The following is a 27,205-nucleotide window of genomic DNA, read 5'->3' as shown; positions in this document are numbered from 1 at the left end:
TGACTTCACTTCTCACATGTCATAATTTCCGGTCACCTCCAGTTTCCTTTGGGGAGAGTTATGACTGGGATAGAAAACCCCTGTTGAGCAGAGTAACCCATGTAATCCTCACGGTGGCTCAGGTATTGCAGAAAGGGTTATAAAGTAAAGAATCAAAGCCAGGATTAGCTCCCAAGTCCCCTCAAGACCATCCTTTTTAACTTCTAGAGCTCATTATCCTTGTAGGATTCCCTTTACATGTACCAGATCCTGCATACTATGTTCATATATGTGTATTGGAATATCCAGTGTTTTCACATCATAGTCCTTAAAAGTAATGGGCCGGGGATTTAGCTCAGTGGTTCTGGCACCTGCCTCGAAAGCTCCAGGTCCTGAGTTCGATCCCCAGTACCAAAAGAAAAAAAAAGTATTTATATTTTATAATCCCATAATGCCACTCAGAAAGTTTTTCCTAACAAAATTATTTAAAAGAAGAAAATAACTCTATGTACAAACGTGTTCACTGCAATGTTGTCTGCTATATTAGGAAATTAGAAAATTAGCAGTAGAAAAAAAGCTAAATAAAGATATATTCACTAGATAAAGTATAAACCCACTAAAAGACAAATGCCATAATAACATGTGCAGCATTGGTGGGGTTCAGTATTCTCCAAGTGGACTTCTAAAGTTCTTGCTTCTTTGTCTCCTCAGAGTCCTGGCTGTGTGTCACGGGGTCATGTATAAGCAGCTCTCAGCCTGGATGCTGCATGGACTTCTCTTGGACCAGTATGAAGAGTTCTTTATTAAACAGGGTCCATCTTCTGGCAATATCAGTGCCCAGCCAGAAGAGGATGAGGAGGACCTGGGCATTGGGGGACTGACAGGAAAGCAATTGAGAGAGCTCCAGGACTTGGTGAGAGCACAGCAAGCAGCCCAGCATTCTCCACAGGAGTCAGCAGTGTCTACAGCTAAATCATCTTTTGCTGATCCCTCCTGTTCATCATAGCTTGGCACCTTCCATAGACTCTTTATGTGTAGACACTGAGTTTTCTTTTAACTAATGCAAGGCTCTGAGTGAGAAAATATAATTGTGAGGAGCTGGGACTGTAGTTCAGTAGTAGAATACTTGCCCTTGCCCAGCATGCAGAAGGTTCCATCCCTGGCATTGGGGGAAAAGATATAAAATTTTTTACATATTTATTTGTGAGATTTCTTTTCGAATATTCTTTTTTTTCCCATTATATACATTTTAAGGGGTAGATAATAAGTCTTGTCTCTACAAACTGTAGCTACCCTGTAGTTTTGTTTTTGGGGGGTTTTTTTGGTACCAGGGATCGAACTCAGGATCTTGTACTTGTGAGGCAGGCGGTGGCACTGAACTAAATTCCCCTCCCAACTACCATGTAGTTTTTAAAATAAGTTTGGAGTTTTCATTGCACTCCTCAAAGTCCTGAATTGTCCATATTCTTCCATCTATCCATCTGTCCATTCATTTATCTTGTTATATTTCATTTGAATGCCTAATATGTGCTGGGCATGGTTCTAAGTATCACAACTACATGGACATATAAAAAAATGTTCTGTCCTGGGCTGGGAATGTAGCTCAGCAGCACAGCGCCTACCTGGCAAATCTGAGGCCCTGAGTTCGATTTCCGGTACCAAAAAAAAATTTCTGTCCTTAAGGAGCTTATAGTTTTGTTTACAATAAAGTAGACACTTGTATTATAGTGTACTACATGTTCTGAAAAACAGTAAGCATGAGTGTTCTTGGAAAATGAAGTAACCAGACAAGGCTCCTCATGTCTAGATTGCAGAGTGTTTAGGAGGGCCCGTCAAGACATGTCTAGACAGAGGGAATAATGTGTGTAAAGTTACAGAGGTTGAGAAGTGCTAGCTCCTTTGGGGAACCATTAGTAATTCCATTGAAGTGGTCAGGTAATGTGTGAGAAATGGGAGAGGGGAGAGAATAGGTGGAAATTGATGAGGCTGTTGAGTTGAGCAGAGGCAAGATCATAAAGCCACTTATAAACAGCAGGAAGAAATGTGGGCTTGAACCTAGAAGAACTGGGAGTCATTGAAGGCTTTTAGGGAAAAGGGTAAAACAGACTTTGTGGTCACTCTGGATGCTGTGTAAGGGATCATTTTTTTATAAACCAAGATTAGATACAGGCAGACCAGTTAAGAGTGTGGTGGGGATACTTAGGTGGAAAAGAATAGTGCCTTCAACTAAAGGTGGTGAGTGAATACGGAGAAAAGTGAAGAGCTTGAGAGGTTTAGGAGGAGGAATCAATAGGCCTTACTGACTGGTTGGTTGTGGGTAAAGAGGGAAGGATCAAGGATAATGCCTAAGATTCTGCCTGCAGCATGTTGTATTGGTAGGGAATGTGCACTGCTGGTGTCGGGAGGAAAGATGGATTGAATTTTCAGCATTATAAATGTAAGGAAATGCCATGTGTGGTAGTATACAGCACTTGGGAGGCTGAAGCAGGAGGATTACAGTGAGTTTGAGGCTAGCCTGAATTACATAGAGAGGAGACCTTTTCTCAAAAAAAAAAAAAGGAATTTGAGGAAATGTCTAGTGACCTAAGCCTGGGGCTCATGAGAACAGTGTAGCTTTATCTAAATCTAAACAGAGAACTAGGTGTGGTAGCACATGCCTATGATTCCAGCACTTGGGATTCTGAGGCAGGAGGATCGCTGGGAGTACCAGGCCAGCCTGGGTTACACAGTGAGTTCAAGGTCAGTCTGAACTGCATAGTAAGACCCTGTCTCAAAAAACAATAACTAAATATATAAAACTAAACATGGTGTCAACCAGCATGTAGCTCAGAAGTTTTTAATCTGAGGGGCATTGGTGGCTTCAAGAGGTTCTCAAAATATTACAATGCCTATGCATTTACCTGGATGGTACACAGCTTTTGTAACTGCAGAGAAGCCTGTGACATAAAAAGATTAAGACTCTGTTATGTTTATTGATGCCACAAAAAATGTGATTGTCTCAGAAGAGTGTTCCACACTGTAGAACAAGAGGAAAAGAGAGGGTCTAGGAGAGGGCTGAGGAATAGCAGCAGAGCAGACATACATAGACCTGGAAAAAAATAAAGCACAGCTCTTACATTATGAGTAAGGAAGCTGATCAGCTGTCCATGTTTCACGTAGTGAAGGCAGGGAGAGGACTAAAATCCCAGTGTTCAAAAGTCATCCTCCCACTCTGTTACCTGACAATGAGATGCAAATCTCCAACATGGGTGATTAAGAATTGTGCATATTCAGATTTGTAGTCCCTGTTTCTAAAAAATACTAATCATGGGTTGGGGTTGTAATCAGGTACTTCTCCGTTTTCCTTTCCTTAACTTCATGCTTGATCTCTGAAGAGAGTTGTTTCCTTCCTAGCGTCTGATTGAGGAAGAGAACATGCTGGCACCTTCTCTAAAGCAGTTTTCCCTACGGGTAGAGATTTTACCATCATACATTCCAGTGAGGGTTGCTGAAAAAATCCTTTTCGTTGGAGAGTCTGTGCAGATGTTTGAGAACCAGAATGTGACCCTGACCAGAAAAGGTAGGGTTGTTCTTGGCCATGAGCTGGGCTCTTCTCATCCTGCATGGCCCACAGCAAGCTGAAGCTACTGGCCTCTCTGGACACCTTGTCCAGCTCTCTTGTCTTCCTGTGACAGTCTTTCTCTTCGGCAGGATCTATTTTGAAGAACCAGGAGGATACTTTTGCTGCGGAGCTGCATCGGCTAAAGCAGCAGCCGCTTTTCAGCTTAGTGGATTTTGAGCAGGTGGTGGATGGTATTCGAAGTACTGTGGCTGAGGTTTGTATTTCTTTTTTCTTTTTTTGGTTTTTTGAGTCAGAATCTCACTATGTAGCCCAGGCTGGCCTTGAACTCAAGAGATCCTCCTCCCTCAGAGCAACTTAGCAAGACCCTATCTCAAAATTTTAAAAAGACTGAGGATGTACTCAGTGTAGAAGCTCAAACCCCAATACTGAAAAACAAAAAACAACTTTTAGCAGACTTATAATTACTTTAACTTGATAAACTTATGTTCCAGAGGCTTACACTGAACATTATAGTGATAGAAAAGCTTTGGGTTGGGGATTGAGCTCAGTGGTTTCACTGCCTGCTGCACAAGCGCAAGGACCAGAGTTCGATCCCCAGTACCAAATACCCAAAAAGCTTTACATGCATAATCTTTTTTTTTCTTTGGTGCTGGGTATCAAACTCAGGACCTTGTGCTTATGAGGCAGGCTGTGGCACCACTGAGCTAAATCCCCAGACCTATACATAATCGTTTTAAGAGCCAACAAATGAAACATTTATTATTATGCCTCTTATTTAATACAGTTTATTTAAACTCTCATGCCATCTGTTTAATACAGTGGACTCTTGACTTACAAATTCAGTTTGTTCCCGAGGGGTGGTTGTAACTCAGGTTGGTCAATTGAAGGCTCAAGCTCCTCTACACAGCCTTCAAAGTCTCTCCCTTACACAGGCAGATCTCAGTGTCCTTAGAGAGACACTGGCCCGGGATTTCTCAATTAACTCCACACAGGAAAGGATGTTGTAATGTTCTTTCCAGAACTCTTTACGGAATAAATCTATATCTGAGACCATCTGGAAGCACAAGCGGCCAGCATTCAGGTTGTAACTAAAGACTTTGGTCATAAGTTAAAACTAAAATTCTGGGCCAGGGATTTAGCTCAGTGGTTCCGCCACCTGCCCCGCAAGCACAAGGACCTGAGTTCGATCCCTGGTACCAAACAACAAAAACTAAAATTCTGGTTATAACCCAAGTTGTTGATATGTCAGACCAGTCTTAACGCAAGGGTCCATTGTATTGGAGATCCTAGCCAAGGCAAATGTGGCACACACCTGTAATCCCAGCACTCTGGGAGGTTGAGGCAGAAGTCCAGCCTGGCCGACTCAGTGAGACTGTCTAAAAAAAAATAAGAGGGGAGCTGAGGACGTAGCTCAGTGTGAAGGCCCTGGGTTCAGTCTCCAGTACCACACACATACACAGAGATCCTAGCTGACCTTGCAAGGAAAGAAAAGTTTAAAAATTGGAAGAAAAGTTGCAAAACTCTTATTACATGGAGATAATCTGATCATCTGTCAAAACAACTCGGTAGAATCAACTATTAGAACTAAATGTTCAGCAAGTTGCCAAGTTTGATTAGTTTACAAAAATCAGTACTATTTCTCTATAGAAGTAATAACCAGCTAAAAATATAATTAAAAGCTATTAAGTATCTAAAATTTTGTTAAAATATTTTCATTGAAGTACTAAAATATGTAGAAAATACACAAATCATAAGTTTATAGCCTGAAGAATTTTCACAGTTGAACATATCTTTATACTAGCCTCAGATCAAGAAATGAAACACACTAAACATCACCAGCACCGTGGAGCCCCACAGCCCCCTTCCACGAACTCAAGGGACAGCACTTACTTTTGAAAAATTACAAAGGAAGGAAAGCAATACCCAAAGGGATGAATATGACACATATTTGCAAAACACTCCTAATATTTCTTTCTGGAAACGCTTTCTTTCATTGCTATGTTATTGTTATAATAATATCCATATAATATAGGGGTATATATTATAATATACTATATATATTATACTATATATTGTGCTATATAATTATATATCATGTATGATGTGTGATATATATTTGATATAGTAATTACATATTGATCATTACATTATGATATATATTATACATTTATATAGATATATATAGTATATAATGTTACAGGGATATATATTTTAATAATATCCCTATAATACATATAATATAATAAAAGTATTAGCTGCAATTCTAAGAAACTTCAAAAAATCTGAGCTTCAATTGTCTATCATTTTTGCAAAACTAGAAATGAATTTCTACCAATACATTCGTTTCAGAATTTCACAAAAAATAAAACCAATTTTGACATCTTATACAATAAAATAAAAATTTACTTTCCTCCATTAATTATGCTTTCCAAACAGTTGTAACAAAAATGGGAGCCAGGCCTGATGGCACACACCTGTAATCCCAGCACTCAAGAGGCGGAGGCAGGAAGATCGTTGTGAGTTGGAGCCCATCCTGGGCTGCATAGTGCAAGGGTAGTCTGAACTACATAGTGAAACCCTGTTTCCAAAAAAAAGAAAGAAACAAAAATGATAAAAGGGCAGAATTAGAGTCAATAAAAATGAAAGAACTTGAAGATACCCCTTTTAGACAGGGGCCTGGCTCAGGATATAGACAGAGGTGAAGTAGTGTTTTCAAATTTTTAAAGAACAGAAATATGGATTCTAGGTCATTTGGATATTTATTTGCCTGTAAGAAATCAAGTACAGTGATACTTCATGGTCATTTTAAGGTCTGTTCTGTGTCTATATCATAGCTGTCTAACACCTAGGATTTTTTGAATTGGTCACCAGAAAAGGAAACCACATTTGTGCTGGAATTATAGCTATGCACCACCACTCCTGGTTCATTTTTTAAATATATTTTTAAAGACTTAACCATAAATTATCTTGACTTATCATCTGACCCTTTGGTACCAATGAAGATGTAGTTTCTTATGTTCAATCCTTTTTCTATTTTGGTTTTGTCTATTCATATTTAAATTTCTGGTTTAGTTTCCAGATGTTGAATCTTCCTGCAAAAAGCTCTACTCAGAGCCTGGGATTTAAAAGCTCAGTGGTTTTGCTGCCTGCTGTGTAAGCGCAAGGACCAGAGTTTGATCCCCGGTACCAAAAAAAAAAAAAAAAAGCTCTACTCAATTGTGATTATTTTATTTTTTAATATACTACTGTATTTGTTTATCCAATTTAATATTTATAATATTTACACTTGTATTCATTAGTAAAATAAGACTATTCCTGTCTTATTCTTAGGTAGTGTTGAAATAAGATTATATATGCTTTATAAAATGGGCTAAGTAGCTTTTGTTCTTTTCTGTTTTTTTAGAATAACCTATATAAGACAGGAAATGTTACTTAAAGGTTCATTGAACTTACCTGAAAAGCAATCTGGGCTACCATTTTTTAGGAAGGAAAACTTCAGTCTGTCTATTGAAAACCTATTTACATAAAACATTTCTCTTTTTTTTTTTTTAACAATTTTGGCATTTTCTATAAACTTGTCCATTTCTTCTAGACTTACCTTTTGTTGTTGTTATTATTATTATTATTATTTTTGGTACCAGGGATCAAACTCAGGACCTTGTGCTTGTGAGGCAGACAGTGGAAACACTGAGCTAAATCCCCGGCCCTAGACCTACCTTATGTTTAAAAATCTCTCTTTGTGATTATTTACATTTTATTTCACATTTCTTTTATTTAATCTTATTTAGCCTAACCTTTTATTTAGTAAGACTAAAAGAACAGCTTTTGTTTTTATTTTTATCTAGTTTTCATTTTTGTAGTTCACTGATACCTCTTCTTTTTTGTTTCTTTTAAATTAAAAAAAAATGTGTAGAATTTTTATCTTATTTTTGGCAGTGCTGAGGATCAAACCCAGGGCCTTGTGCGTACCAGGGAAGCGCTCTACTGATGAGCTACATCTTCAGTTCTTAAAAAATCCATTTAACTGATACATAAAAAGAAAGTTACTTGGCACAGTGGTGAATACCTGTACTCCTAGCAGCTCAGGAGGCTGAGGCTGCAGGAGCATAAATTTAAGGTTAGCTTGAGCAACTTAGCTAGACATTGTCTCAAAAAAATAAAAAGGCCAAGGAATATATTTCAGTGATAGACCACTTGCCTAGTGTGTGCAAAGCTCTTGAGTTCAATCTCTAATACCACAAAGAAAAAAAAACTTTATAAAACAACCAACCATAAAAATTTATATTTAATGGGATACCATGTAATGTTTCAATACACGTATATATTGCATAATGTATGATTCTGGTTAAACATCTGTTTCTTTATGGTAAAAACTTTCAGAATTCTTTCTTCTAGCTTTTTGAAATATACAGTACATTATTGTTATCTCTAGTCACTGCACAGTGCCATAGCACACTGGAACTCCTTGCTCCTAAGTGTTAACTTACTGCTCAGCCTCTCCTTACTCTTTCTTCCGCTGATAACCACCATTGTACTCTAGAGTTACTGGAAATCAACTTTGAGATTCAACATATGGGTGAGATGATGCAGTACTTCTTGTCTTTCTGTGCCCAGCTTCTTTCACTTACCATGGTAGTCCTCAGTTTCACTCATATTGCTGCAAATGACAGGATTTCATTCGATTGAATGGGTCAGTATTCCATTGTGTCTATGTGCCACATTTTTTATCCATTCATCAACGGAGAGACACTTCGGTGGTTTCCATTTCTTGGCTCTTGTGACTACTGCAGCAGTGAACATGGGAGTGCAGAAGCGTCTGTGGCAGACTGATTTCATTTCCTTTGGATGTATATCCAGGAGTGGGGTTGCTATCTCATGGTATTGATATGTTTAATTTTTGGAGACCCTCCATACTGTTTTCCATAGTGGCTGTACTAATTTTATTCCCAACAGTGTGCAAGGGTTGCCTTTCTCCACATCCTTGTTCTTCTCAGTATTTTTTTTATATGCGGAACCCAAGTTCCCTTGACTTTTTTAATTAACTTTATTTTTAATAGCAACACATTTATTTGTACATTTTAGGCATACATAATGATAACACTCATCATAGGGAATTTGCACCTGCACACGATACACGGTACCTCCTGCCCCTTTTCCCTAAACCCCTCCCCTTCCTCTGTACAAAAGCTGTTTCTATTTTTTCTGTTTTCACTTTTTTTCTTCTCCCTCTCTTCTTCCTTGTTCCCCTCCCCATTTGAACATTTCCTTCCCATTTCCCAATATCTATTATACATTTTTAGTCCTTATTTCCACTTTTGGTTTCTTCACACCAGAAAACAATGCGGTATTTAAACATGTGTGTTTGATTTATTTCACTTAAGAGTATGATCTCAGGCCAGGGATTTGGCTTAGTGGTTCTGCCGCTTGCCTTGCAAGTGCAAAGACCCAAGTTCGATCCCTGGTACCAAAAAAAAAAAAAAAAAGAGTGTGATCTCAAGGTGGATCCACTTAGCTATAAATGTCTGAAGTTCATCCTCCTTTATGGCAGAATAGTACTCTAGTCAATGCTCCATCAACTAGACAAACTGTGACGGAATTTGAGGTCACGTTCAGCTCTAAACTTATTTTACCCACATGTTTCTGGGAGCCCTTCCTCATTTCATTATAAGAATTTAGTAAATGTATGTCTTTTAATATCACCCAGAGAAAAACAAATCAAAAAATCGAAAGAAGTTTGGTTTTTTTTTTTTTTCAGCTGTTCAGTTTTTATTGAACATGTTACAAAATGAGGTTTAGTCAAAAAGACCAAAGCACATGTCGTCGTCAGACTCCTCAGGATTTATATAAAAAAAAGCCACATCTTTATCCATTCATCCATTGATGGGCATTTGGGCTGTTTCCAAGATTTAGCTATTACAAACTGTGCTGCTATAAAGATGGATGTGCATATATTGCTGTGGTGTGATGCTTTTTTTTTTTTTTTAATTTATTTATTTTTTGTGTGTGTGATGCTTTTAATTCTTTCGGGAAGATACCAAGAAGGACAGTAGCTGGGTCAAATGGAACCTCCAGTTTTAGTTCTTTGAGGAATCTCCACACTGATTTCCAGAGTGGTTGCCCCAGTCTACGTGCCCCATCAACAGTGGAGAAAGGTTCCTTTTTTCCCCATAACCCCTCCAGCATTTGTTATTGGTTGGAGCAAGATGGAATGTCACTTACTTTAATTTGCATTTTTCAAATGACCAGTGATGTTGAACATTTTTTAATATATTTATTTGCTGTTTCTACTTCATCTGAGAAGTGGCTATTTATTTCAAATGTGCATGTTTAGATTGGGTCTTTAAATTTGGGGGGGTCTGATTTTTTTGAGTTCTTTATATATTCTAGCTGTTAGTCCTTTGTCTGAGATAGATGGTAAATTTTTTTCCCCTCATTGTGGGTTGTCTCTTCACTCTGTTGGTGGTTTCTCTTGTTGTGTAAAAGCTTTTTAATAAGATGAGATCCCAGTTGTTGATTCTTTGTAATAGTTCCGGTGCAATCAGGGTTTTGTTCATAAAGTCTTTGCCTACACCAATGTCTTCAAGAGTCTTACCTATTCTATCTTTCAGCAGATTTAGTTTTGATCCATTTCTATTTTGGGTTAGTGTGTAGTGAAAGATATGGGTCTACTTTCAGTCTTCAGCATGTGGAAAGCCAGTTTTCCTAGCATCATTTATTAAAGAGACTATCTTTCTTCTAGTGAAGGTATTTAGCTCCTTTGTCAAAGATAAGGATGGCTGAATATGTTTGGAGTTGTTTTTGCATCTTCTAATCTGTTCCATTGATCCTCAGGTCTGTTCTTTTGAAGTCTTTGGGTGGAGTTTTTTGGGTCTCTTATGTAGAGTATCATATCATCTGTGAATAATAATTAATTTCTTTCTTTCCTATCATTCCTTTTATTTCTTTCTCTTTTCTAATTGCTATGGCTAATGTTTCCAGAACTGTATTGAATAAGAGTGGTGACAGTGGATATCCTTGTCTTGTTCCTGATTTTAGAGTTAAAGCTTTCAGTTTTTGTCCATTTCGTATAATGTTGGCTGTTGGTTTGTCATAGATGGCTTTTATCAGATTGAGATAAAGACTCTATACCAATTTTCTGTAGAGTTTTTTTATCATGAATGCATCCACTGAGACTATAATATGATTTTTGTCCTTGATTCTGTTAATATAGTGAAATTACATTTATTGATTTGTGCATGTTGAATCATCCTTGCATCCCTGGGATGAATCCTATTTGGTCATGGTGTGTAATCATTTTGATGATTTGCTGCATTCTGTCTGTCAGTATCTTACTGAGGATTTTCTATAGTTCTTTTTTGGGTGGGCGGGTACTGGGGATCAAACTCAGGTCCTTGCGCTTTCGAGGCAGGTGACAGAACCACTGAGCTAAATCCCTGGCCCTATAGTTTTCTTTTTTGGTTGGATCATTCTCTGTTGTTGGTATCAGGATACTGCTTGCTTCTAGGAATGAATTTGGGAGTATTGCTTCCCTTTCAATTTCATTAAAGAGTTTGAGACAGCAGCATTAGGTCTTCTCTAAATTTCTTATAGAATTCAGCAGTGAATCTTGTCAGGGGCTGGGCTTTTCTTTGTTGGCAAGTTTTTAATTACATCTTCAATTTCATTGACTGATATTGGTTTACTTAGAATTTTTAGGGCCGGAGATTTAGTTCAGTGGTTCCGCTGCCTCCCTTGCAAGCACAAGGACCCGAGTTCAATCCCTGATACCAAGCCACTAGATGGAGTTGGCCTATAGCTGTTCAGAATTCCGAGCTCAGTTGACCTTTCTCCAAGACGGCTACCGGCTAATCACCCTCTCCTGGGTGATGTCTGAACCCAAATAACTCACCAGCCACTGCAGCCTGGTGCAGCCACTGCTTTGTTCCACTGATGTGTTTCTCTGTGGAGCCCTCTAGGGTCACCAGGAATATCTTCTGTGCTGGCTGTGCACTTAAGTTTTGCATTTTTAATCATTAACCTCGCTGAATTCTCTTACTAGTTCTCATGCTCTGTGTGTCCATTCTTTTGGACTTTTTGTGAAGATAGTGATGATATCAGTTAATCATGACAGTTTGGGTTTGGCATGGTGGCACATGCCTATAATCTCAGCACTCAGGAAGCTGAGGCAGGGATCACTGTGAGTTTGAGGCCAGCCTGGGCTACATAGTGAGTTCAAGGATAGCCTGAACTGCAGCAAGAAACTGCCGAGGACTCCCAGACAGAGCACTCAAACACAGGAGATAGGAGCAAAAGTGGCTTTATTAGCCAGTGGCTCAAAGGGGACTCGTGTCACCTTGTGAACACCAAATAGAAGTTTTCTCTTCTTTATATACTTATTTTTACGTCCAGAGTCTTACTTTCATTGGAGTTTCCCTGGGAATATATATATTTGGGGGGGGGGAGGGTACCGGGGATCGAACTCGGGACCTTGGGCTTGCAAGGCAGGTGGCAAAACCACTGAGCTAAATCCCCGGCCCTTCCCTGGGAATATAGCAAGCAGGATTTACACAAAGCAGAGCAGGGTGCGGGGGAGAGCAATGAGTTCTGGAAGGACTTTCTGAGTCCATTGCACTCCTTTGGTGACAGATTACAGAAATTGTCATCACTACTCAGGTGCATTCCACAAAGAACATAGTTACCCTGTTAACCCATAGTTGCCCAATTCCATATGGAGGGGTAGTTTCTTCTCAGAACTATATAGTGAGGCCCTGTCTCTCTCTCTTTCTTTTTGGGGGGTGGAGGGGTACTGGGGATCAGACTTGGGACCTTGTACTTGCAAGGCAGGCAGCGGCACCACTGAGCTAAATCCCCGGCAGCAAGGCCCTGTCTCAAAAAAAAAAAAAAAAGTCATGAACATATAATCTTCTTGAATGCTTTTTCTGTATCTCTTGAGGTAATCATGGTTTTTCTCCTTTAAGCTTTAATGTAGTAAATCATACTTTTAAACTAAATTTTATTTTTACTGAAATTAAACTCACAGAACATAATAGTCAACATTTTAGCTATCTTAAAGTGGTGTGCAAATCATTGGTTTTTAGTATATTCACAGTGTCATGCAGCTATTACCACTAATTTCAGGACATTTATATCATATTGTTTTGTTTGTTTACTGTCAAGCTGTTCTTTCACTGCTGGGAGTAATTGAATCAGTTATGTGTATACTCTTTTCAGCACACGGCTGGATTTGTGGGAGTTTTCATTGAAATTAACTTCTGTTGGTTGTTTTCACAGCATCTCTGGAAGCTGATGGTAGAAGAGTCAGATTTACTGGGTCAGCTGAAGGTAATAACTTAGCTGTTCTTTTAATTCTTAACACTGGTGCTAGCGGACACAGACTTACATTCTCTACCTTTTCTGAGAGTACTGATTGCCTATACCCAGACTTCACAGGGACTCATTAGGTCTTACTCACGTGAGCAGATGATACCTTGTGCTACTAACCCCCTGTAATATGGGAGTTTACTTTCTTCTGTGTAATATAATCATGTTGCCATTGAATAAATGATATCAAATGCAAACCACTCATCCTGCGGTGAGGAGCTGCTGATGTGCCTTTTTGAAATGCCAAATGCCCATGTCCTTCAGATTGGTAAGATTGGGAGTTACGTGTCTGATTCCCTCAGGATAGCAAAGACCTCTAGCCCTGCCTTACTGATTTGCAAACTGAAATTCTTTCCTCAGATCATTAAAGACTTTTACCTTCTGGGACGAGGAGAACTGTTTCAGGCCTTCATTGACACGGCTCAGCACATGTTAAAAACACCGCCCACTGCAGTAACTGAGCATGGTAATTGCCCTATGGCCCCAAGAATGTCCAGCTTACTGAAGTTGCAGGGTGCTTCTTGCCTGCTGCTGCTGCTCTTAGGCCTGTTCCACATACAAGTGCCCTGGTGAGTCACAGAGCAGCACTTCCAGAGGTGGAAGACTTGCAGGTTGGCTTCAGGCCATGGCCATTAGTAGCAGCACCCTGCCTGGTGATTCTTTGTGGATGAGTTGATGCAGTCCTCAAACCAGGTGTTTCATCTCAGCATTTCTGTTGCATTTCTGTCCCTATTGGGACTTAGTGTGACTTACTATTGCATAGAATTCTTTCTGTTATGGACAGTGGAAACCTACCCTGAGCTAGCTCGCCTAGATTAAAAGGGTAAATTTATTTGCTGTTTTATCTAAAACGAGTGGGGCAGGGATATAACTGGGCCTCAAACAACTAAAATGAGGGACTTAGATACTATCAGTTTTCTCTCTCCCTGTGTCTGTGTCTTTTGCACTCTGCTGACTTTCTAGGACCATCAGAACATGCCTCCCCCCCCGCCCCCCCCCCCCCCGCCCCGTGTCTTGCAAAGGAACCATACCTGGTCTCTGGTAGCAAGTTAAAGAATTCCAGGGAAAGGGTTTTGATTGGCCCAGTCCAGGTCACATGCTTACCCTGTACCATTAAAGAGGTCAGACACTAAGACAGGCCTAGTTCAGCAAAGTGTCCACTCCTACAGTTCATGGCTGTTTTCATTCCGACTATGGAGAGAGTTGGGTAAGGATCAGAATGAAAAAGATAAAAAAAAGAGGGCCGGGGATGGAGCTCAGTGGCACCGTGCCTGCCTGGCAAGCACAAGGTCCTGAGTTTGATCCCCAGTACCCGGGGAGAGGAGCAGTAAGGAAAAAAAATACAGGGTGTTTCTTTTTTTCTAACTCAGTAAAAAAATGTGTGTCCACTATGCTTCCATTTTTTGGTGGCAGATATAGGAAAACCCAATTCAGGAATGTATCTTAGTGGTGGGATGTTTGCCTAGCATGTGTGGATTCCCAGAACAGTCAGGGACAGAGACACAGAAGAGAGGGAGGGAGAAAGAAGCAGAGCGAGGGAGAGATGAAAGAGAAGAGGGGGAGAGGAGAAGAGAAGGAAAGAGAGAAAATCCAGTTCAAACTCACATAAACAAGTTTGGTACAAGAAATGAAAGGACACACTGATTGTTACAGGTGGAAAGCCCTGAGGTGTGGTGGCTCTCCCAGGATTCACCTTTAGTACCTGGTCTCTTCCCATCCTTCATCTCTACCTTTCTTTTCAGATAGCCCACCCTGAGTGGTAGCAAGATAGGCTCCAGCGCATTAAGTGCCTGTTAATCTCAAGAAGAGCTCTACTATTTTAAAAGGAAAAAAGCATCTAAGTTGGGCCTCTAGATTGGCCTAGTTTGGGTCACTTTCATATCCTGAACTAGTGCAGCAAAAGAGTGTGACATTCTGTGTGCATGCATGGCACACCAGCCAGCCCTAGAACCAGGCCGCAGTGCTAAGCCCCCAGAGCTAGCTGTGCTATTTGAGGCAGAGATGGTTCTCCACAGCACTTTTACCAGCAAAACGAAGAAGAAACTAACACTGATCAGGCAGAAGCAATAGCTGTCCATTCTGTTCCACGGCCACAGCGGTCAGCCTGTGTGTCCTTTCTTTGCAGATGTGAATGTGGCCTTTCAGCAGTCAGCGCACAAGGTATTGCTGGATGACGACAACCTTCTCCCTCTGTTGCACTTGACCATTGAGTTTCATGGGAAGGAGCACAAAGGTTTGCCTTTCTCCGTGCCTTTCTGCTCCTCTGGTCACATTGCTTTTCCCATCTCTGCATCTGTCTACCTCCACAGACACCAGGTAATTATCACTTTAGATCTTAGAAAGCATCCAGTCCAGTCCTCTAATTGTGTACAGGAGAAAAAGGAAGCTTGGAAGCCTAGAAAGATTAGGTAAGATGCCTAGGCTGTGGTTTTTGTGGGATGGCCAGTTTTCTCCAGCCTCCAGCATTAGTGCTGAAAGAATCTGAAAGCCCCCAAAAGAGATCCTCACATGCAAGACTCCATGCCCATTGCCTTTGAGTCCCTCCAGCAAGTTCTTTTCACTAATGTTGCTCACCTTGTTGAGTCTGATTCTGGATTAGCCAAATTGTCATTCCTTATTTCTCTTCTTGATCCTAGATGGCATTCAGGCAAGAGAAGGGCCTTCTCGGGAAACTTCCCCCCGGGAATCCCCTGCATCTGGCTGGGCAGCCCTGGGCCTTTCCTACAAAGTACAATGGCCTCTGCATATTCTTTTCACCCCAGCTGTGCTGGAGAAGTGAGTATTCCTAGTGTCTCACAGGTGAACATTACCCACCTTACTTCCAAGGGAGAAAAATTGCAGGAATAGAATTGCTGGGAGCAAGAGAGCCACCCAATTAGTTTGTAACTATCTGTAAATTAGAGAATGGCAACTGCTGTGTCTATAGGGGCCAGCCAGATCTGCACATAGCGTGCAGAGGTGACACAGTGGGTGCTAGAATGAATGGGAGAATTATAAGCACTTAAAACATAGTTTTTAAAAATAATTTGCTAAGTAACAAGCAGTCTGTCAGCTGCCAGTTAGTGACCTCTGGAAAATGAGGTTCCAGGTATCACATTGAGAGGCTGGCCCTTAATGATTCCATCAAACCTGACAAATTTCTTCCCTTTTTTTTTTTTTTTTTTTTGGTACTGGGGATTGAACTCAGGACCTTACACTTGAGAGGCAGGCACGATGCAGGCAAAGTGCCGCTGAGCTAAATCCCCTGCCCTCCTCTTTTCTTTGTTGTTGTTGATGTTGATGATGATGACGTTTTCCTTTAAAGTCCTCCAGCCTGAATGTCTGTCATGGATTTAGTGACTGGGGAGATCCATCCCCTTCCCCATGAGGGAGGTGATGGGGCAGCCAAGCCACAGGGATGGCTTTAGACCAGCTGTGTTCTGTACACGAGTCTGCCCACACTGTTGCTTGTTCTGGTCAGGACCAGGCATCCCCAAACCAGAAGGGAAGCAAAGCTCCAGAAAGGAAGTGGGAGAATCTACTTCTTCCCAGGGAAGCTGTCACACTAAGTGAGGCTCGAGGAATGGGAAGAGAGAAACAGAAGGCCCATCTCCTCTTCCAGCCCTGTCTGTGGAGGCCTGGGCACACACAGGGACAGGATTGGCTCAGCCCCTCACGGTGCACAGACCTCCTCCAGGAGCCGCCACACCACAGCCTGCAGCCCCATAGGCCATGGTCCACACCTCCCTGCTCAACACACTCTCAACCCTGAAAGGATCTAGAAGTGTGTTTTAGCTTTTATTATGAAAAATTCTAAATATACACAGTAGTTCAGACTGTCAAGAGTTCCCACATCCACATTCTCCAGCTTCAGTAGCCACCAGCACCACACTGCTTGCTGCTCCTCTCCCTTGGCCATGGATACTAGAGCTGTGACAGTGAGCCCCAAAATGGTCATTTCACCTGGCTGCTGCACAGTTCACAGAGGCAAGTTCCAACACAGCTGCAAAGCCCCTGTCACACCAGGAAAACTAACAGTAATCCCATTTATCTGAAAAAGTCTTTACAGTTATCTTTGTTCTTACCAGTAGCCAAACAAGGTCCTTTTTTTTTTTTTTACTTTATTTTGAGGCAGGGTCTCAATTGTCCAGGGTAAGATCAAACTTGTGATCCTCCTGCCTCAGCCTCCCAGCACTATTACAGAGTCTACTATTTCAATATGTTTGTTCCATTAGAAACAGATCAAAAAGACTTAAAACCAAGTAAAATTGGATTGTCTTTTGCAGGTCTGCCTTTGAGCAGGTCCATATGCCTCCAATTCTACAAGGAACCAGGAGCTCTTCCGTGTGTCTTCTCAGTAAAAGGGCTCAGCATTATGCAGTGAGCCCTGAGGTCATGGAAGGCAGGGCTGTGCTCTCACTGAGGGAAGCTTTTATCTTTGGGCCTTTGGGACAGAGAATCAGAATCATCATAATCCTTGGTTCATGACATGCTCTAATTGGTTCATGGAAGGCCTTCTTGCCTTCCCACGCACATCATCCTGTATCACCCTCTTAGTTACTTTCTCTCCTTGCTAAGTCAAAATACCTGACACCCAAAGTTAAAGGAGGAAAGGTTTAGTTGGCTTACAGTTTGTAGAGGTTTCAGTCTATAGTTGGCTGACTCCAAGGCAGGGTGGCATGGCAGAGGGACATCGAGAGGAAAAACAGTTCATGGCAGAGCAGACAGGAGGCAACAAGCAGAAGCAGCAACCCTCCTTTTTCCCTCTTACCCATCCAAGCTGCGAGCCTTTTGGGTGGTGCCAGCTACATCCAGGGTGGGGCTTCCCATTACCCACCCCCAGAGCTATGATAAACCAATCCGTGGACTAAAGCAGTACTGCACACTCAATCCACATTCACACACTGAAGCTTCAGCCACCTCTGAAAAGCCCCACCTGTAAGCACATGAGCCTTTGGGTGACATCTAGACACAGCCATGACAGTCACTGCTAACTTTCATGTTTATTCTTCCCAGTCCTGTCCCCTTGCCGCCCATCCCAAGGTGGCTCATATTATAAATTCCTTGTTTTCTTTCCTTTCTTTATAGTTTTATAACATCTCTGTATATTACCCCAAAGGTTTTTCTTTTTGCTTTTAGCTCATTTAAGACTTATTTAAATGTGATCTTTGCCACTTTACCCTTCTCATTCAGAATTATATTGCTAAGTCACTTGTGTAGCTGGTTCATTCATTTTGACTGCTGTGTGATACTTCACCCCACATGAGCTATAATGCATGTGTCTGAGTCTCCAGCCATTCTTTCCTTTGAGGGAGGAGGGTGACACAGTCCTAGTGTCTGTTGTGGGGCTGAAGTTTGTCTCAACTATCCTGATATGCTGTCCTAGGTACAATGTTGTTTTCAAGTATTTGCTGAGTGTGCGCCGGGTCCAGGCTGAACTGCAGCATTGCTGGGCCCTGCAGATGCAACGCAAGCACCTCAAGTCTAACCAGACCGATGCAGTTAAGTGGCGCCTTCGAAATCATATGGCATTCTTGGTGGATAATCTCCAGTACTATCTCCAGGTGCATGCTGGGGGATGAGCAGGAGGCAGGGGTATGAAGTCTAGGAGGTGGTAGGCTGTAGTTGAAGAGGGTCTGCAGCTCTATATTTAGTTAAGTGCTCACATTTGAGGAAACTCAGGGGTTATACCGGTCTCTCAAGGGCGTTTTAGAGGAAAGTGGAACTGTACAGACAGGGGAATAGGAGTTAGGGTCCTTGTGAGCAGTGCAGTGTTTGACTTGTCCCAGGGTGTTTGCTAGAATTTGTGGACTCTTGTAGGACTAACTAAAGTCAGCAAGCAGGGGGATGGGGCATGAGTGGGGATTAGGTTGGGGCAGGAAAGAGGGGTCCCTAAGACACTGGAAGTGGTTAGGAATTACATATATAATGTCCTGCATGGCTGTGGTCTTTGGTGAGTCTGAAAGTGCTTTGGGGAAGACAAGTGGCAGCAAGGAATTTCCATTCCATCCTGTCAGGCCTCATGTCTGACAGGATGGAACAGAGCGCTTGGAATATGAAGGTGCTGAAATTATGTGTCACTGTCTGCCAGGTAGATGTGTTGGAGTCTCAGTTCTCACAGCTGCTTCATCAAATCAACTCTACCCGCGACTTTGAAAGCATCCGGCTGGCTCACGACCACTTCCTAAGCAACTTGCTGGCTCAGTCCTTCATCCTGCTGAAACCCGTAAGTAGGGCCGGTCGGCACGGGCTGCTCCCCTAGGCACTGGAGCAGGCAGGCTAGGAAGCTCGTTAAGAGCTTGTTCAGTTCCACTTTTAAACATTTTTAACAACTTACAAAGCCAAACTGAAAGGAAATGTTAAAAGGAAACTGAAGTGTTGCTGAATTTCTGAACTTTTATATTGTAGAGGGAACAGCAACAGATAAAAGAATTACGCATTTAACCTTTTGAAAGAAAGAGATAAAGAGATAAAGAGGGCCAGGGATTTAGCTCAGTGGTTCCACCGCCTGCCTCACAAGTGCAAGGCCCTGAGTTCGATCCCTGGTACCAAAAAGAAAAAGAAGATAAATTCAGGAATATTTCTGACATTGAAGAAAAACCAATGAAAAGCAGTTGTCTTTGGGATCTGCTGGACCAGATCAACCAGCCATTTCAAAGTTGTTGCACGGACCCGTAGAGTAACAGTTGTCTCCGTGTCTGTGTGTGTGTCAGGATACATGCCTGTCTCCCTCATGGCAGTTCTCAACTTTGGCCACACAGTGGAATCCCCTGGGACCCAGAGCACTCAAATTAGAATCCCCAGAGTGGGATGCAGGCACCCTACTTCTTACTGCTTCACAGACTGGTTGCCAGTCCAGGATTAAAAGCAAGAAGCCTGAAATGATCTTGTCTTTACATCTGGCTGGCTGTGACTGCTCAGTGTGTCACAACATAGGTGCTACACCCTTCTCTTTGTGCCCTGCCATTTGGGCTGTTAGTTTTGCTACTACGTCAGCAAGTGAATTAAATAGATGCTACTCCAAAAGGTTCTGTGAATTGAAAACAACCACAACCACTGGGTAGACCTGTCATTGCATGGCACGAGTGCATCCGGGGGAAAAGCAGAGGGTCAGAACAGATCATCTCCATTGAATATTTATTTATTGAGTGCTTACTGTACGCAAGGCACTGGGGATACAGAGGTATAAGTCATGGCTCTGCCCTTAAGGAGCTCACAATCTAGTTGGAGAAACAAGACACATTTATACAGGAATCGGTGACAGCATAGGTGGCCTAAAGGATGCCAAATATACAGTACAGAGTACAGCACAGAGACCAGGGGGCTCACTAATGCTCTAAGTGTGGGAAGGGCACTCCAGACAGGAAAGAGGAGTGCTCCGGACATGAGGACAACACATAGCTCAGAGCAGGAACGTGCTCTGTGGTGCAAGCATTGTGACTGGTGGAGGAGCCTGAATGCATTCACAGGTGTTGCGACCAGGGCCAGCAGGCCGTGTGGGTAGCAGTGTGAGGTCAGGTGCAGGTCAGCTAATAAGACTTTTCCTGCATCTTTCATTTCACAGATGTGCCTGCCTTCTTTTTCTAATGGCCGTCCTCTTTCCCGAGCAGGTATTTCACTGCCTGAATGAAATCCTAGATCTCTGTCACAGTTTCTGTTCCCTGGTCAGTCAGAACCTGGGCCCATTGGATGAGCGTGGAGCTGCCCAGCTGAGCATTCTTGTGAAGGTGAGCAAGCCTGACACAGGAAGAACACGGCTCTGTCCACAGGGTAGCGGTGGTTTTGCCCTTGTGGGGTTCCTGATCTTTCCTCCAAGTTAGTAAAGCATTTCCCCAGCACACAAACACAAACAACATGATACAGAGATTAAAATGTCAGTATGAGTTGATTTTGAAGTAGATGATTCACGTGCCACCTCTGTGTTCAAAAATAGTTTCACCCTCAGTAGGTAGTTTGTTCAGCCTACCAAATGCACCTTGGCTTTGTGCTCACTTTCCCCATCCTACCTCCTTCCTTCCTTGAACTAAATTCCTCTCACTGAGATTGTCTCCCTGTAATAGAAACAAGCCCTCCCCAACCCCAGTGCATGATAGAATAGATTTATCAGACCAGCTGCTAAATTCCTACTAAAGAGAAAGTCGTTTCATAGAAAGCCTTACATTCTAAAGAACTGGTACAATACTTAAGAGGAAGTCATTACAGGAGCTGATAGAAGGGGATTATGGGAAGGCCAGGTGGCTCTGGGGAATTCTGAACAAGGGTGTTCCCAGGGGCCCCTCTGTCCTGACTCCCCAGGGAACAAGAAAGTTCAGGGGATGACAGTCTGAGGCCTTCTCTCTGCAGGGCTTTAGCCGCCAATCTTCACTCCTGTTCAAGATTCTCTCCAGTGTTCGGAATCATCAGATCAACTCAGATCTGGCCCAGCTACTGTTACGGCTAGATTATAATAAATACTATACCCAGGCTGGTGGGACTTTGGGCAGGTAGGAGCAACACGTGGAAACTGTCAACGGACTTTGTGTGTGTGGTTTTTTAATGAGCTGTGGAATTCCAGAGCAGGAAGGTGGCTTTAGTCAGCCAAACACCCTCATTATTTCATAAACAAGGCTCAAAGATACAGGAGTGTGTCTGGCCATCTTTAGTAATTTTAATGGTTATTTTCCAGTAAAAACATCAAAGTAAAATATTAAAACTGCTGACAGAAGGGCTTCATGTCCTCTGCTAGGTTATGTATTGTTGCACTGGGCAGCAGTGTGGCTTTTGGTCCCAGCTCTGACACAAAACAGCTGATGTAGCCACAGGCCCTGGGCTTTGCTGGCCCCCGGCTTCCGACTCAGAACTTTTAAAACATCTCGATTCAGTGGCAGCTGGCTTCCCAGAGGTCTGTGTTATTTCCTTTCATAAAAGCACTTTATTGCCCTCCCTTTTGTCTGAAATGTCCCTGAGCATATTTTTTTCAATGTGATTTTAGCAGGAGTCACAGAAACTCTTTGAGTGTTACGGTGAAGTTATCTAGATAATGATTTAAGTTTCTTTAAAGACAGTCTTAGAAAAGCATGATAATTTTTTTTTTTTTTTTTTTTTGGCACTGGGGATCGAACTCGGGTCCTTGTGCTTGCGTAGCAGGCAGCGAAACCACTGAGCTAAATCCCCGGCCCAAGAAAAGCATGATAATTAATGAGGCTCTTCTTTTCTTTTGTAGTTTTGGGATATGAAAATTTCTGCTTCCATAAACTGATAAAACAGTCAGTTCCACCAGTTTCCACGTTTATAACAGAAGATTCACAACACTTAGCCCCTCACCAAACACCGGTGCCTGACGAGAAGACTCTGCCCTTTCTCCTGGAAGCACCCAGCGGTATAACCCTTCCCATCGTCCCCATGTGACAGGTGACTGCCCCACCCCTGGGGGATTCCTAATTTGCCGGCCAAGGAGGACCTGTGGGATCATCCACTGTCCCTCTGCTGACCTGGAGAGAGCTTGGCTTCCTCACCCTGAAACATCTGCTGGATATGTTCATGTAGGCAATTTTATTAAGCATTTACTGTATGCCTTGGTACAATTCAGGGTGTGGGAGATTCAGCAGTAAACATCAGAAAGTTACATAGTTTGTGATTGAGAAGTAAAAAAGAAATTATTAACAGTTTAACTGCTGGATATCACCACCAACTAAGACACAAGACAGGCTTTCCCTCATTGTCACGCGTAACTTACACCTACACAGATTATCTTTCCTCCTTCAGAAGTGGATGATGGAAAGTCTCCTACCCTTAAGGATCTTCAGAACTGTGAATGTGAAGAATTTGGTCAGTAAGCCCCAGCCCTTTTAGACAAGTAAAAGGGCAACTCTACCTAATGACAGTAAAAAGCATTTCTCTCAAAGAAAAAAATCATTAATGTTCATATGGGTGTAGACAAAGTCAATATTCACTGAACTCCCTCAAGTTAGAAAAAAAAAAAAAGCAAGTTCTGGCCTCAGTTTGTAGTCACTAAACCTGGTCTTCTAGCACACACTGTGAAACCCTTAGTACCCCTGCAGCTGTGAACTAAAGATGACCCTCCCACTGCTGCCACTAGAGCAGGGCTTGGCAAGCCATCACCTGCTGTGTGCTTCTGTGCACAGGGTTTGCTGAAACAGCTACACTCGGGTCTCCCTAGTCTGTGACTGCAGACAGACCAGATGGCCCACAAAACCTAAAGTCTTTACTGTTTTGGCTCTTTGTAGAAAACATCTATTGACCTCCATCTAGAGGAGAGGATATTACAGAGATGACGCTGGGGCCAGGGAAGGAAGAGCTTCCGGCTGCTGTGAAGGAAGGAGTCAGAGTTGGTTTCTGAGTGGAGCGTTCAGTGTCCCTTTAACCTAACAGAGGCACTGTCCTCTGACCGCACCCGGTCCCTTTAGCTTTCACCTGAGCACGGGACGGCCGCCCACGGGTCAGCAGTCCAGAGTGAACCCTGCTCAGAAGGAGCTGGCCGCTGTCCCGCTCCACGTTTGGCCTAGTAGTCTGGTCCCTTGCCTACTTCAAAATCAGATTTTTGGAGCTACAGCATTTTAAAGAGCCTGGATCGCTTTCTGACAGTGATGCCCAAACAAAGTTCACTGCCGAGTTTGTGAACAGGCCTATTGAGAACCTCAGAGAAAGTCCTGTTTGTCTTGTTTGCTGAGATCAAGCTCGAAGAAACAGATGAAGAAATCCCAGTTACTACAACCAAAGAGATTCAACATTTATTTTATCATAAAAGTCCAGCAAATAAAACTATATACAAGATCCATGCAAAGAATCCAGTTACACACAAGACACATTTAAAACCTGGTTAAAACACAATCTCCACAATAGTAGGGAATAAAACCAGAAAGACCAAATATCTTTAGTGAGAAACATAATTGTGTTTGTATTTTGGATGCTGCTTGAATCCAATTCTCTCGCCAACAATGAGGCACTGGATTACCCACTCTTGTGACACCACAGGCAGCTGCAGTGCTTCAGCACACTTCAGCACGGAGGCTGGGCACGAGGGGTCTGTCACTACCACGTCAAACACCCCTAGAGCAATATCTGTAGGGAGCGAGGAAGGGAATGAGGAAAGGACAATTAACTCAGTCCTCCATTACAAAGACAGCAGTGCCTTCTTGCCAGAGTACCCCACTTTGCCCAGACCGAAACGCCATTACGTCGAGCACAAGTGAAAGTAAAAAGGTGATTGCTAGATGGCGACCATGTAGAAAAGCTTAACTACACCACAGAAAACCAGGGGTGTGAACAGCCCACTGCTTCACTCACGTCTACTCACCTCCTGAAGGTGGGACTCTCCCGAGTATGGGCAAGGTCCACCTATCAGGACTGACGAGTGCACAAACCCAAGAGCCACAGGTCTAAGGGCATCCCTGGGGTGGGGGACAAAGCGCATACTGCACAGGTACCTTTGTTATGGGCACTCGAATGGTGCTGCTTCACAGAGGCTGCGCCTCCGGTCATGAGGATCTCAGACCAGAGCTCCAGGAAGTTCTGCTGCTGATCTGACACTAAGAGCACCTTCAGATTCTGAAAAGGGTTTTCCCGGGGTTGCCTGTGAAGGAGTCAGAGACAAGGCCCTTAGGAACTGAAAAGGACCTGAGAGTAACAGATACTATCCGGCAAACAGCTCTTACACAAAGGATCTTGTGTGTATAAAATGCTTTCAAAGCTAAGCCCCACATCAGGGTCACCCCCTTCCTTCCCTCTGCTTGTGAGTGAGGTGTATTCTCTGGGATCCCTTCCTTCTGCTCTACTATTCTGACTTCTATGTTTGTCCAGGGGCTGGGAATAATCCAAATCATGTTCCTGAGCTTTGTTTTTTCTTTTTCTCTAAATGCTTGCTTGCAACTTAGTTCCCCATACTTACAAGTTGGGACTATTGAATCTATATGCAAATCCTCACACATTTTCAAAAGTTTCCTTCCTAATTAATATGGAAATAAACTCTGAAATAAATGAACTTCTGAAATCTTTTTTTTTTTGGTAGCAGGGATCGAACTCAGGTCCTTGCACTTGCGCAGCAGGCGGCAGAAACCACTGAGCTAAATCCCTGGCCCTCTGAAATCATTTTAAACCCACTCAAATTCTGTGACTTATCCTACAGCTATTGCAGTTTCTAAAAACATGTATTCTCTCCTTTAAATTCTCCTTCCAAAAGCTGTCTTCTACCTTATCTGTTCAGCTTTGGATGGATTCCTAAATACTCACCAATCCAGAATTCTCTGCTCCTCAAGGCTGTATCCAGCTGGCAATAGATAATTACGGTAGTTTTGGAGCTGGTTAGCATGGCAACTGTCATGGACCCAGACATGAGACACACAAGGAATCCCACTGGCAAGGCACAGGAAGTACTTCCGGGTTCGACAATGCTGATCAGCAATTAGGAGACACTGGTAGGCCGTGTTACACTGGAAGAAAAGGCACAGAGCCAATGGGTGTGGTGATGTCTGTGGAAGGTTCATGAACAGCAGCCCTAGTGAACTAGAGAGGGGCATATCCAAAATACTGGAGTGAGTCTGTCCTTGTGCCCTAGGATGTTCTTCTCACTGAAAGCCCCAGACTTTGCCTAGACTAGTTAGTGGCGACCTGTCTTAGAGCTTTCAGTGATACAAACAGCCTGCTGCAGCACACAAGCCATAGATTTGCCACCACTGCCCTAGACATCTTCTCTGACTCACTTGCAGCTTCTGGTGGGCCTGAGTCCTCAAGGGACAACCAAAGCCATGTACTCAGCATTTCAGGCTAAGAATCTGCAACACTAACACTAGTAGGAATTCTACTAAACATAAATTTCAATCTGCTTTTGTCCCAGCAGCAGAACCACAGCCACTAACTAACTCAGTTCTAATGTCTCTTCCTGTTTTCATGCAAGTTTTTTAACCATTCCCAGGCTCCTGAAACCTCTGGCTACTTTATCTAAACTTTCAAGACTCTCAGGGCAGAAAGTAGGCTTTTATCATTGCCACTCAAGGTGGCTGCACAAAAAAATGCCTCACCTGGGCTTCATTGAAATCTTCAAGGATATAGCCAGCTCCTGCTCGAAGCTGGGATTCCGTGTACTGCTTGTTGAAAGGAGGAATTTCTAAAAATTCTGTATTAAAAAAAAAAACTCAAGATAAAAATACGAGTTGGACTCCTCTCCTTCAAGCCTCCATCTTACTGCCTCCCCTGCTACTTTCCACCCATCTCCACGGCAGTGTGTCCCAGACAGATCTAGGGTTTCCTTGGAGCTCAGAAGGAAATCTGTCTTGAGACTACAAGAAGGGACAAGAGCAGGAACGACTGACTGGAAAGATGAGGATGGAAGGCAGGTCTTAGACCTGAAAACACTAATGGTTCCCACATACACCCCCTTCCCAGGGATATGACCCCTGCCATCAGGAAGCTCTGCTATGTCTACCCTAAATCTCCTGCTGCCAATTAATCCCAGTTCCTCTACTTCTGCCTTCTGTGGAGATGAAGAATGACTGAGAATCACTTTTTAATATATAATAAGCCTTCAAATTCCCACTTCAGCCTTTTTGTATCCCTTGTATACTAGAAATCTGATAAACCAGAATGCACAAAGTGTAGTTTTTAAAAACGTAACTAAGGTTAATCAGGTTTCAACCTTTTGTGGAAAACCATCTACCTTTGCTGGTCTTGAAGGACCTCAGGACACTGAGCACCGTGACTTCTGGTCTTGAGGGTGAAGGAGAAGGTACAGATGAGGCTGAAGCTGTAATGACCCTGGGCAGCTAGAAATTGCTTCTGTGACCAAATATCTAATTTGAGCTTATTTTCTTATCATCTGCTCATCTCATATATTAACACATTTTTTAAAAAGTCATTAGAGATTTTAATGAGGCATTCTAGGAAATTAAGCTCTAATTAAAATTTTATCACAAAAAGCCCAACCCAGCACATAAAGTTCAATGCCAGGCCCCCTCCCCTTTCCCTCACCCATGGGGAAGGAAGCTAGTTCAGCCAAGCCCTTGCAGAGATGTCCTTCAGTGCCCTCCCTTCCTGCTGGAGCTGTCCAGGTGGCAGTGAAGGCCAATCCCAGGTCTTGGCTGCTTAGCTTAGGAATGATGTGGCCAGCCTGTTCACTTGTATTCCTTTATTCTTTTTTTTTTTTTATTGGTACCAGGGATTGAACTTGGGTCCTTGCAAAGAACCACTGAGCTAAATCCCCAGCCCTGTATTCCTTTATTCTTAATTCAGAATTTTCCACATTCTCAAAAACCTAAACTAGAAACTCTTAATGTTTATAAGAAATTCAGAATACAACTTTTATCACAGGATCATTTTGGTACAGTGGTACCT

The 27,205-nt window shown here is 42.6% G+C and overlaps 2 protein-coding genes across 38 annotated transcripts in view; one reads left to right on the top strand and one right to left on the bottom strand.

Moving 5' to 3' along the window:
- Tubgcp4 (tubulin gamma complex component 4) overlaps positions 1 to 24,860 on the top strand; it is a 35,556-nt gene extending 10,696 nt beyond the window's left edge. The window contains exons 7-19 of one of the 9 annotated variants that reach the window (XR_205957.4): positions 691 to 892; positions 3,373 to 3,538; positions 3,670 to 3,794; positions 12,812 to 12,862; positions 13,262 to 13,367; positions 15,027 to 15,134; positions 15,538 to 15,676; positions 18,267 to 18,444; positions 18,972 to 19,106; positions 20,491 to 20,607; positions 21,224 to 21,363; positions 22,083 to 22,270; positions 23,107 to 24,860. Coding sequence is in view for 6 of the 9 variants with exons in the window: in XM_004861679.4 (XP_004861736.4) it covers positions 691 to 892; positions 3,373 to 3,538; positions 3,670 to 3,794; positions 12,812 to 12,862; positions 13,262 to 13,367; positions 15,027 to 15,134; positions 15,538 to 15,676; positions 18,267 to 18,444; positions 18,972 to 19,106; positions 20,491 to 20,607; positions 21,224 to 21,363; positions 22,083 to 22,095 (1,480 nt within the window). In the remaining 3 variants the exon portion in view is untranslated. The other 8 variants (XR_002388323.2, XR_002388324.2, XM_004861680.4 and 5 more) reach the window with 8 other exon arrangements.
- The window catches only part of Tp53bp1 (tumor protein p53 binding protein 1), a 94,850-nt gene continuing 91,229 nt past the window's right edge, over positions 23,585 to 27,205 (bottom strand). For 20 of the 29 annotated variants that reach the window (XM_087207319.1, XM_021241685.2, XM_021241681.2 and 17 more), the window contains 5 exons: positions 26,532 to 26,618; positions 25,897 to 25,991; positions 25,109 to 25,308; positions 24,307 to 24,452; positions 23,585 to 23,941 (listed from right to left, as the gene is read on the bottom strand). In XM_087207319.1, coding sequence (XP_087063445.1) covers positions 23,754 to 23,941; positions 24,307 to 24,452; positions 25,109 to 25,308; positions 25,897 to 25,991; positions 26,532 to 26,618 — 716 coding nt within the window. In that variant the 3' untranslated portion in view covers positions 23,585 to 23,753. Of the gene's footprint in view, positions 23,942 to 24,306; positions 24,453 to 25,108; positions 25,309 to 25,896; positions 25,992 to 26,531; positions 26,619 to 27,205 lie in introns of those variants that run through there. The other 9 variants (XM_013078378.3, XM_087207313.1, XM_004861685.3 and 6 more) reach the window with 2 other exon arrangements.

The sequence above is a fragment of the Heterocephalus glaber genome, unplaced genomic scaffold, assembly GCF_053883595.1.
Source record: "Heterocephalus glaber isolate CG9 unplaced genomic scaffold, H.glaber_assembly_v1.0 deba00000809, whole genome shotgun sequence".
NCBI lineage: Eukaryota > Metazoa > Chordata > Mammalia > Rodentia > Bathyergidae > Heterocephalus > Heterocephalus glaber.
Note: the sequence above shows the minus strand (reverse complement) of the source record. Positions and strands in the feature narration are given on the sequence as shown.